Here is a 12104-nt window from a genome sequence, read left to right on the forward strand (position 1 = left end):
GCAGACATTGTCAACCTTCTCGCGGACGCCCCCTGGAAGATTCCCGACGGGCAGATCTGCTGTCTCAAGGCCCGATTTGCCACCCCAATTCTCGGTCGCTCAATTTAACGGCGTGGCTGTTGAGACCGAGGTTTTGAGACGGGCAGGAATCTCTGATCGGGTAATTCATACCATGATCCGCGCCAGAAAGCCGCCTTCTTCGAAGATCTATTACCGTACTTGGAAAGCCTATTTCTCCTGGTGTGAGGCCAATGACATCGCGCCCTTGGTTTTTTCGCTCCCTTCTATTCTAGCGTTTCTTCAGGCAGGGCTGGATGCGGGGCTTGCTCTCAGTTCCTTGAAGGGTCAAGTTTCGGCACTGTCCATTTTATTTCAGAAAATGCTGGCCTCCCGGCCCCAGGTCAAAACCTTCCTCCAGGGTGTGGCTCACACGGTTCCTCCGTACCGAGCTCCCGTGGATCCTTGGGATCTTAATTTGGTTCTTCAGGTTCTGCAGGGTCCTCCTTTTGAACCTCTCAGGGACGTTTCCCTTTCCCTCCTTTCTTGGAAAGTGGCCTTTCTGGTGGCCATTACCTCCATCCGGCGCGTGTCGGAATTAGCGGTACTTTCTTGCCGCTCTCCTTTTTTGGTCCTTCATCAGGACAAGGTAGTTCTGCGGCCTCCGCCCTCTTTTCTTCCGAAGGTGGTATCTTCGTTTCACCTCAATGAGGACATTGTTCTGCCATCCTTCTGCCCGAGCCCAGCTCATCCTCGGGAGCGGTCTTTGGACAAGCTGGACCTAGTCAGGGCATTGAGAGTCTATCTAGCCCGGACGACTTCCTTGTGGAAGTCAGACTCTCTGTTCATCACCCAGCCTCAAAGGCCACTATTGCGCACTGGATCAGATCGGCAATTTTGGAGGCATACCGGGTCAAGCATCGAGTGGCCCCTCCAGAGATCAGAGCACACTCTACCCGGGCGGTGGGTGCCTCCTGGGCGGTGCGCCACAGAGCTTCCGCGCTGCAGCTTTGCAATGCTGCAACGTGGTCATCGGTTCACACCTTTGTGAAATTCTACAGGGTCCACACCTACGCTTCGGCGGACGCCAGCCTATGTAGAAGGATTCTGCAGGCTGCGGTGGCGAGTCCACTGGCCTGATGGAAGTTTGTTTCCCACCCCAGGGACTGCTTTGGGACGTCCCATGGTCTCTGTGTCCCCCAATAAGGCGAACGAGAAAACAGGATTTTTTGGGTTGCTTACCGTAAAATCTGTTTCTCGGAGCCTTCATTGGGGGACACAGCACCCTCCCATGTTCTACAACTCCTGTTCTTATGTTTGTCGGTTTGTTACAGTTGAGTTGTTTGTTCTGCTTTCAATCTATTCTGTTACTTCTCCTACTGCTTTCTCACTAACTGAGGAACTTCCTGCCGGTCGGTGGGGTGTACACTGCGGAGGAGGAGCTAACCTTTTTTTGTGCATAGTGTCAGCCTCCTAGTGGCAGCAGCATACACCCATGGTCTCTGTGTCCCCCAATGAAGGCTCCGAGAAACAGATTTTACGGTAAGCAACCCAAAAAATCCTGTTTTCAATTGGCGAAAATGTAAATTTAGAGTAAGTAGAATCTTGGATAGTACATTGATGTTGAGGCCACCATGTGACATTACCTGGTCTTCTCGCATATCACAGATACGTCGGAAAGTTGGTATTTATTCCATGATGATCCCAGAATACAGTCAGTGATCATACCTTTGTATTTCCCCTGTAAATGTCATAGTATAACGACCTTCCTCCTCTGTCTTATGTTACTGACAGTAGTGGCACTTGTGTAATATCTCTTTGATTTTGGTGACAGAGAAATGCTACTGAACGCTTCTGTGCCGAAGTGAAACGTCTTTGCCATGCAGAGCGAAGAAAAGACTTTGTGTCCGAAGCTTATTTATTAACTCTGGGCAAGTTCATCAATATGTTTGCTGTCTTGGATGAGCTCAAAAATATGAAATGCAGTGTGAAAAATGACCATTCAGCATATAAGAGGTGAGATGTCCTTGGGGCCCCTTTACTGTGAACAGTACATGTTCTTCATAATACAAATAGTTCAGTTTTTTCCCTCATTTTTTTCTTCAGAGGAAATGAGCTGTAATTTTATTGTGTAAATCACTGTATACATTTACAAGAATTTCCTTAGCCAATTAATCTTATTACCAAGAGAGTTAAAAGTTTTGTCCTGTGAGATAATATTCCTGACCTGTCCTTAGGGTAGGATGTTTATATCATACTAGATGGTGGCCCGATTCTGACGCATCGGGTATTCTAGAATAAGGCCAGCGGGAGACCGACGTTCAAAAGATGGGCCTGGACAATCCACCACGATCGGCGATCTCACAGCGGGGGCCTGGTCGCTGCTGCGTGTCACACTGAGGCTAAGTACCCACGTTGCAGAAATGCTGTGGAGATTTCCGCAACTCCCACTGCGGGAAAAACGCATGCGTTTTTCGCGTGCGGAATTCAAGCGCATTCCAAGCGATTTGAAGCATCGCTTGGAATGTGATTGACAGGTTGGTCACACTTGTCAAGCATAGTGTTTGACAATTGCTATCAACTTTTTACTATTGCTGCTGCCTATGCAGCATCAATAGTAAAAGAATATGAAAAATTTTTTTAAAAAAAGGTTATTCTCACCTTCCGACGGCCCCGATCTCCTCTCCACGCTCCCGGCATCTTCCGGTCCCAGTAAGGCTATGTGGACACGCTGCGGATTCACCTGCGGGTTTTTCCGTGCGGATCCGCTGGTAAAACCGCAGGTTAAGTGACCTGCGGTTTTCCCCTGCAGTTTCACACCTCTACTATGTTAAAGGTGTGAAACCACAGCGGAATCCGCAGAAACAATTGACATCCTGCGGTTTATAAACCGCAGCAAAACCGTGCGGAAAAAAACGCAGCGTGAGCACAGCGGTTTTTAAAACCCATAGGGTAGCATGGTACTGTACCATGTCTGCGGAACTGCTGCAGTTCCGCAGGGCCAAAAACGCTGCGGAACCACAGCAGAATCCGCAGCGTGTCCACATAGCCTAATGCTTAGCGCGAAGGACCGGAGATGACGTCACTCTCGCGAGAGGAGGAGGGAAAGAGTCCGGGGGCCGTCGGAAGGTGAGTATATCACTATTTTTTATTTTAATTCTATTTTATACAGGTTTATGGTACCCAGGGCCTAGAGGAGAGTCTCCTCTCCTCCGGATCCTGGGTACCATCCACACATATTATCGCTGAGTCAGTCATCTCCCGGATGCGTCGCCGCTGACCTCCGTGCGGCAGGAGATGACCTGCGGCAACCGTCGGGAGATCAGCGGCTAGCGCCGCAGATCTGCCGACGGTAGCGGTGGCGTGTGTCGTTCAAATGCCGCGCCAATTCGCGGTCTGACTGTGCCTGTCCCTGATTGGTCGCGCCCGGCCGGCCGCGACAAATCAGCGACGTGGGATTTCCGTTACAGACAGACAGAATTAGACGATTATATATGAGAAAAAAAAACAAAAGAGACAGATGCTTACTTGTATAAACAGGCCTCAATACAAATACCTTACTTATATTGATATGTTTTTGTGTGCTTTTTATCTTTTCAGGGTGCAGTTGGGCCCAAATGGTTTTGTAAACTGTGGCCTCTGTTAACACTGGATGCATTATAGTTAGCACTAGGCAGCCCCCCTATATGGTGTTACTAAGAGGCTGTGAACCATATGCTCTGCATTCCCTGTGTGAACACTGCCACATGCGGATTATTTTTCTGCACTGGTGTGCCACACTGCCAATCCCTGATTGTAGGCTGGCTGTTTCATTAGGTATTATTGCACCTGTGCAGTTGCCATTTTACTTGGGTCCGCTGCACCCTGTTAGTGCATTTGTATTGAGGCCTGTATATACAAGTAAGCATCTCTGCCTGTTTTGTTTTTTTTTCTCAAATATTGCAGGTTCTTTCCTCTTTCTGTGGTTTTCATGTTAGACGATTATATAGTAGATTGATGGTGCACCGACACCAATCGGCCTCCATAAGCTCTGGCGGCGGCCACATAAAAACAGTGTATGGAGCTGCAAAGCGCAGTTCCATTCATTTTGTAGTGGCCACTGCCGGGTACTACAGAACAGCTCCTATTCTCTTGCAGCGAAAACCATCTGCTGCATATCTATCAACAAGTTACTCAAAAGTCCAACATCATTGAGGAACTCTCTTCAAATATTTTTTAATGGGAACGGAGGAAACCGAGGAGATGGATTAATGGTTACTAGATAAAGTTTTGGTTTTTTTGCCCTTACTCCTTTTCTTGAATTTAATTTATTTTTAGGGCTGCTCAATTTTTACGAAAAATGGCCGATCCACAGTCAATTCAGGAGTCGCAGAACTTGTCCATGTTTCTCGCCAATCATAATAAGATAACCCAGGTGTGTGCACAGTGCTTTTCAATATTCTCCCCCTAGGCAGTCATATGTATTTATAAGATATGCCAAAAATGTGTGAGGTGGGTACCCCTTTATTGTAGTCTTATTGCATTCTATTGCTTTGTAACCTACACTACATATTTTCTGAAATGCCACCATTCATATGTATCAAACTAAGTAATTATGTTCACTGTATAGCTAGTTTGTGTGTGTATAATATGTGTATATATTATATATGTGTATCTATATATTATGTGTATATATCGTATATATGTGGGTATATAATATGTGTGTGTGTGTGTATATTATATATGTGTGTATACATGTTTGCATATATTATATATATATATGTGTGTGTATGTATGTGTGTGTGTGTGTGTGTGTGTGTGTGTGTGTATATATATATATATATACCGTACATACCCGCGTGTAAGCCGAGATTTTCAGCCCATTTCTTTGGGCTGAAAGGTCCCCTCTCAGCTTATACGCGAGTCACATACTCCAGGGGGTTGGCGGGGGAGGGGTGGTGGGGGCAGATCATACTGACACCCCCCCCCCCCCGGCGCGTCTCTGCAGCCCCCCGCTTGTCCCAGGGTCTCCCTTCCTTCATCGGTCACATGGTACCGCTCATTAAAGTAATGAATATGCACATATTTATGACTTTAATGAGCGGTACCACATGACCGCTGAAGGAAGGAAGGGAGACCCTGGGACAAGCGGGGGTGCTGCAGAGACCGTGCCAGGAGGGAGTAAGTATTTGCAGTATTCACCTGTCCCCGGTCCATCGCTGCTTGCCGCAGTCTGCCACATCATCTGTCAATAACGTTCAGGCAGCAGAGGGCGTGGTGACTTGGATAGTGCGGGCCGCGCCCTCTGCTGCCTGAACGTCACTGAGAGAGGACTTGGCAGACAGCGGCGAGTAGCAATGGTACCGGGGACAGGTGAATATCTCAGGTCCCGGGTCCTGAGCCAGCGGTGACACCGGCACCTGTCCCCCAGTGACGAGAGGTGAGTTATGTCAAATTTTTTTTCTTTATTTGCAGCAGCAGCATATGGGGTATAATATATGGGGCAGCATAAGGGGCATAATCTATGGAGCATCTTATGGGGCCATAACCTTTATGGAGCAGCATATGGGGGCATAATATATGGAGCATCTTATAGGGCAGCATATAGGGCATAATCTATGGAGCATCTTATGGGGCCATAACCTTTATGGAGCAGCATATAGGGCATATTATTCTATGGAGCATCTTATTAGGTCCATCATGAACTGTATGGAGCATTATATGGGGGTCCTGATTCAATATGGATATTCAAAAACATTTAAACTACTGATGTCTCAATTAATTTTGCTTTTATTGGTATCTATTTTTATTTTTGAAATTTACCTGTAGCTGCTGCATTTTCCACCCTAGGCTTATACGCAAGTCAATAAGTTTTCTCAGGTTTTTGCGGCAAAACTATGGGTCGGTTTATACTCTACTCGGGTCGGCTTACACAAGAGTATATGCAGTATGTATATACAAATTGTGTTTGTGGTGTGTATGTGTATATATATATATATATATATATATATATATATATATATATATATTTATTTCAAGTGATGAACTGGATGAACTGATAAAAGTTTAGTGTTATATATCAGTAACTGAGCCTGTGCACCTTTTCTGACTCCGTTCTGGCTTTCCCATTCGGACCTGCTCCCCTTCTGTTCTTTACTTTGCAGTCATTACAGCAGCAGCTGGAAGTCATTCCTGGCTACGAAGAACTCCTTGCCGATATTGTGAATTTATGTGTGGACTACTATGACAACAAAATGTACTTGACGCCTGGGGAGAAACACATGTTACTTAAAGTAAGGAAGCCAGCTGACTGTTTTTTACTTTGTGAGTGAATAACTGAAGTCATTTCACTCAGTATTACTAAATATAGGTCACCCATCACGTGAAAAATTGATTGGTGGTAGAAACTGCATAACTATCCGATTTCCAGCTTATTATCTTTATCTACCTTGTAATTTTCATAAAAAGGAACGTGCTCCGTTATTATTCCTGGAGGACATACCAATAAATTATGTATCAGTAAATGAATGCTATATTGTGCATCCCAAATGTCTGAGCATGGTTATCATGTTCTTTGTTTTGCTTTTTGGCTTCACAATCCAAAGATTCTTTGGGGGGGGGGGGGGGGTGGCGATGCAGAGGAGCTGAGAGGATGTGCTTAGGCAGAGCTTTTATAATCCTGACTCAAAACCTGCTTTTATATCACCCGAAAGACCCACCATGATAATACTGTGGACCCCCTTGGCTCCGGGGAACCTCTGGCTTCTGAGGAGGTGCGGAGTGCGGCTCCTGGCAGGGAAGATCCCGGGAGACCCAGTCGGAAAGCAGAGCCTGCAAGGAAGCAGCGGCCATTGTCTACTTTGTGCTCTGAAACTGAGACGCAGCCTGGAAGACTTCACCTCAGGTGCGGCGGGTTGGACGGAGTGCAGGACTCGTAAAGGTACACAGGAGGGTACGCACGGTGTGAGCTCTGAGAAATGAGCTCCGTGCTCCCTCATTGAAGCTATACGCTGCCCACTGGCGCCCGCCATCTTGATTACATTCACCGTTCTCATCACCTCTCTGTTGCTTAGGACTGGGGCCGCGGTCTCCGCGGCAGTTTGCTGACAGCACACTTCATCAAATCACACACCGGTGCCTGTTGTAGGACCTTTAGAATACGATCTCACTGCCCTGAAGCTAAGGTCACATTGGGTACTATCTCCTGCTGATAAACCGACATAACAGACTGTGCAGATATCTCTGTGCTTTCAGTTTCCCAATTCCCTGGGGCTGGAATGGTGGGTAACGCAGCAACTTGCTAACAGAGCAGCGTATTATCATATTATAGCTGGAAAAGAGTTGCACAACTGACCAGATAAGTTTGGTTGTTCTGTCTCACAATAGTAAATTCAGACAAATTAAGCTCCTGCACTACAAGAGAGTTGCTATAAATTAGGGGCAAAGGAAAGGGACAATTTACTCCACCAACTTGCTGTCCCACATAAATTTTAACCATGAGCCCGCCGAAGAGTTCAGGGGCGGTTGAAAAACTAAAAGAATTTGCAAGGCCCGACCCCTCTGATAATTGCAGATCCCGCAGAAATACTCCATCAAATGTTAAAGCTGCGGACCAATGTAAAAATCGCACTTCTGACGGCGGAGAGGGAGGGGATCAAGAAGACTTGACTCTAAGGCGGGTATCTGAACAATTAATGCAAGCCATATCTCTAACTAGAACATCCCTGACTGGGAAAATAGAGGAGGTACATTCGGAAGTGGGGCGTCTTCGGCAGGATATGCAAGCCATGAGAGGGCGCATTACGGAAGTTGAAACTAGAGTCTCCAGGCTGGAAGATACCCTGACGCCCTTGGAAGCTAAACTGACAAAAGTAGCTGGCTCCATAAATGCCTGGAGGCAGAAGGTGGACAACCTGGAAAACAGGTCGCACCGGAATAATATCCAAATTATTGGATTACCAGAACGCTCTGAAGGTCAACGACCGGAGCAATTTTTGGAAAATTGGCTTAAAGACACTCTGGGAGATGAGTTCTCTTCAACCTTTTCTGTAGAAAGGGCCCATAGGGTCCCAACAAAATCTCTCCCCCCAGGCAGTCCACCACGTTCTTTTTTGGCAAGTCTCCTAAACTGCAGGGACAGAGACGCTATCCTCCACATGGCAAGGCAAAAAAGCCCCATTAAATTCAATAATGCTACAATATCAATCTTTCCAGATTTTTCCATGGAGCTACAGAAGCAGCGGGCTCAAATTTTGGAGTTCAAAAAGCAACTAAGAGAACCAAACATCTTATACTCAATGATCTACCCAGCTCGACTCCGAATTGTTTACAAGGGCTCTTCCATATTCTGCACATCCACGGCGGAGGCCGTGGAATGGCTCCGGTCCCATGCATGAGCGAATGGAATGTCACTCTGATTTGACTGCTGCCGTCCCCTATATGGGTACATAGGGGGGAAAAAAGGGGCTCTTTACGCCAACTTCCAATGTAACACCAATACCGGACACTGTGTTCAGTGAGGGTACCCTCTTTTTGGGAATATGACAGGAGCATGGAACTGTGCTTTTCTTTGAACTTTATTTTTTTTCTTGTTTTCAGTATTGTTAGTTGATGTTTATATAGATACAGCTGCCGAGATACTAATTATACTGCCTGTAAGGTTCAGTCTGCGTGACAGTGTATACCATACTAAGTAGATGAGAGCCACCAGCAGTGGCGGACTGTGCTGCAAGGGCTCAATGGTAACATTGACTGTGGACAAACTGTTCAGCAATATGAATATATTACATTAGCCTCCTGCACAGATTTACCTATTCTTCTATATAATAATATTAAACTTGGTAGTTTGTTGAATGAATTATGCGATGCTGCTTGTGTCAGTACATGGAGAATTAAATGTATAAATGTATTGTGCCACCTATTGCTCATGTATTAGTCCCCAATCCCCACAATTTTAAGCGTGCCCTGAAAATGCATTTATTCAGATTGGCCTATCGCCTCCACACATTAACCTAATCTATCCCTGTGTGGCACAGCCAAAAGTTTTACCATAACCAGGTTCCCCGCATCATGTTCCCACATGCTTTATGCATCCATTAGCCCTCTGTGTCTGTACTGTTACACACTTAACATTATGGCTGGCCCATACAATCAGGGCAACTGTTACCACCCACCTTTCGTGTCTACCTCTTTCCTCATAGACTGTAAGCTTGCGAGCAGGGCCCTCATTCCTCTTGGTATTTGTTATAATCTATGTGATTATTGCTATGCTGTGATGTCTATTGTCTGTACAAATCCCCTCCGAAATGTAAAGTGCTGCGGAATATGTCGGCGCTATAGAAATAAAATTTATTATTATTAGGACAGGGGACCATGGGGTCTGAATTAATATGCATGACTTGGAATGTGAGAGGTCTTGGGTCTCCCCGAAAGAGAATTAAGGTTTTTTTCTCAGATTAAACGTCATCGTCCTCACATTGTGGCCCTGGTTGAAGCACACTTAACCAGAGATTCAGCTCGTTATGTGCAGAAACCATGGGTACAATGGTCCATACATGCATTCCACACCATTTACTCTAGATGGGTCTCTTTGTTAATCCATAAAGACACTAGATGGGAGGTCAAGGAGGCTCGGAAAGACCCTGAGAGATGCTTTTTGTGCACGCGTCGATAGATTTGAAAGACTACATCATAATGTGTGTCTATAACCCGAATGTGGATCATATCGCCCCATATGGTTGGTAAATATGGACTATAAGATCTTCACTAAAATCCTGGCCACTAGATTAAATTCAGTGATACCATTAATAATACCTCCAGTATTTAAGAAGAGCTTAACAAAAGTATGGAAATTCCAGGCTCTACCACCCGTAGATGGAGGTGCTCAGGGGGTAAAAAGACATATATACGTAATGAAGTAAACCCCGGCACTCAAAATGAGGACAAAGGAATGAATGCAAAAGTGAATTTATTGACACACTGCAAAGGGAACCTAACCAGAGCAACAACACCAACGTTTCGGCATAAAGCCTTTCTCAAGGTAGTTGCATTACTGGTTACAATGAAGAGACACGGGTCACATAGGACGACCGGAAATTTTCACAAGAGGAGGTAAGGTTCCATATATTTCACAGAGTGTGCGTCAGTGGAGGTGTGACAGGGTCACTATATGAGAAGAGTGGAAGGTGGGTGGACGCCTGCAGTGGATGGCCGTGACAGGCTCATGTGGCAGTGGAAGCGGCTGCGGCGGCATCTTCCACTGCCACATGAGCCTGTCACGGCCATCCACTGCAGGCGTCCACCCACCTTCCACTCTTCTCATATAGTGACCCTGTCACTCCTCCACTTACGCACACTCTGTGAAATATATGGAACCTTACCTCCTCTTGTGAAAATTTCCGGTCGTCCTATGTGACCCGTGTCTCTTCATTGTAACCAGTAATGCAACTACCTTGAGAAAGGCTTTATGCCGAAACGTTGGTGTTGTTGCTCTGGTTAGGTTCCCTTTGCAGTGTGTCAATAAATTCACTTTTGCATTCATTCCTTTGTCCTCATTTTGAGTGCCGGGGTTTACTTCATTACGTATTTAAGAAGAGCTTGTCTGAGTAGTGGGCAACACCTTTGATTATACTTTAGTCTTTCTGTGTCCCTTGTAAAGGGCTCATATGCATTAGACTAAAGTGTGGTGAGCCTGCCACTTTTGACGGTATTGACTGTATGGGGGTCTCCCAACTTTCCCCATCACATGATGTCGCCCAACCATTTTGTTCTGCAAGACATAGGAGCTGTTTGGCAGCAGCTTTCTCCACTCTTCGCTTAGACGTCACATGAGCGTTTAGCTAAGCGAAACATTCATTTTTATGGCGGCGTCTGGAGAGAGAGCTGCCAGCACCGTGCCCATTGTGCCGTCTGCTATCGTAGGTGTTTGGCCGGCTCATCCCAGGTGCAGTATTTTCAGGGTTGTTTTAGGTAACCTGTCTATTATAACTTTAGGTGACTATAGTGCCATATCAATTACATGCTTCTATTCCTTTTCTTTTTCAGGTTATGGGATTTGGTTTGTATCTTATGGATGGGAACATGAGCAACATCTACAAACTGGATGCCAAGAAGAGAATTAATCTCACCAAAATAGACAAGTTCTTTAAGGTAGTGAAGGCTAATGATCAGCACCGAGGTGATAATCGACGGCACAACTCTATAGGCAGTGTCTGGTATTCACGATCGACCTCTGACCTGAATAAGGATCAGCTGCAGTACCACAAGCAGCCCATGAACAAGATTGGTGCTGTTCTTTAGTCTGGTAGTATCAGTGGAGTAATTTGCCATGCTTTCTCAGGGCTAACATCCTCCTGTTTTCTTTCTCCCCCACTCACTTCTGAGTGCAGCAGCTGCAGGTGGTGCCTCTTTTTGGGGACATGCAAATAGAACTTGCAAGATACATTAAAACCAGTGCACATTATGAGGAGAACAAATCCAGGTAAGCTTTCCTAGTGTCTGCCAGATTTTTGGCTCTGTGAACGAGCCCATAGCAATACCCATAATGTCTTATGTTTACTCTCCTTTTTTATTTGTCCTTCACGTTAACACTTTCAGGACATTCCCCCACCCCTGTTTACATTTTTTTCCCTCCATTTTTCCAAGAGCCATAACTATTTTTTTTCATCTGCTTAGCCCTATTACTTTTAGTCCGTTACGTACATTCACACCCTGACTTTAATGAACAGTTAGTTTAGTGCGCAAAGGGTTAAAGGAGTTGTTAAAAAATGAACTATCATCAAAGAATATTGTATAATAGAAAAGATATCTCGCCTATTAAACATTAGGCACAAACCTAATCTTGTGTAATATTTGGGTTATTTTATTTTTTTACTTGCGCACACATGATACTGCGTTTTGAGCTTTGCTTACTTGTCTGGCAGTGCCATATATCGCTGACCACAGTGTTAATGTCTGCATGAGATGGCTAAGGCCAGAAATTGGCTGCAGCCTGGGTAACAGGGATGTATGTGATGCCATTGCTGTGGGTATATAAACAAATACTGACTGGGAGTTCCAGAGGGACAGGTGATAGAACAGGGGAGCATTTAATTTCACAGCCCACTATGTTTGATTGCAGAACTTGGCTG

At 45.5% G+C, this 12104-nt stretch overlaps 1 protein-coding gene across 2 annotated transcripts in view; it reads left to right on the forward strand.

The window, feature by feature from the left end:
• CYFIP1 (cytoplasmic FMR1 interacting protein 1) overlaps nucleotides 1-12104 on the forward strand; it is a 129420-nt gene that overhangs the window by 44642 nt on the left and 72674 nt on the right. For both annotated transcript variants that reach the window (XM_073541460.1, XM_073541458.1), the window contains exons 6-10: nucleotides 1832-2013; nucleotides 4315-4411; nucleotides 6141-6269; nucleotides 11020-11124; nucleotides 11364-11455. In XM_073541460.1, the coding sequence (XP_073397561.1) occupies nucleotides 1832-2013; nucleotides 4315-4411; nucleotides 6141-6269; nucleotides 11020-11124; nucleotides 11364-11455 (605 nt within the window). The remainder of the gene's footprint in view (nucleotides 1-1831; nucleotides 2014-4314; nucleotides 4412-6140; nucleotides 6270-11019; nucleotides 11125-11363; nucleotides 11456-12104) is intronic.

The sequence above is a fragment of the Dendrobates tinctorius genome, unplaced genomic scaffold (genome assembly GCF_039654945.1).
Source record: "Dendrobates tinctorius isolate UK_male_01 unplaced genomic scaffold, ASM3965494v1 ptg000121l, whole genome shotgun sequence".
In the NCBI taxonomy this organism is placed as follows: domain Eukaryota; kingdom Metazoa; phylum Chordata; class Amphibia; order Anura; family Dendrobatidae; genus Dendrobates; species Dendrobates tinctorius.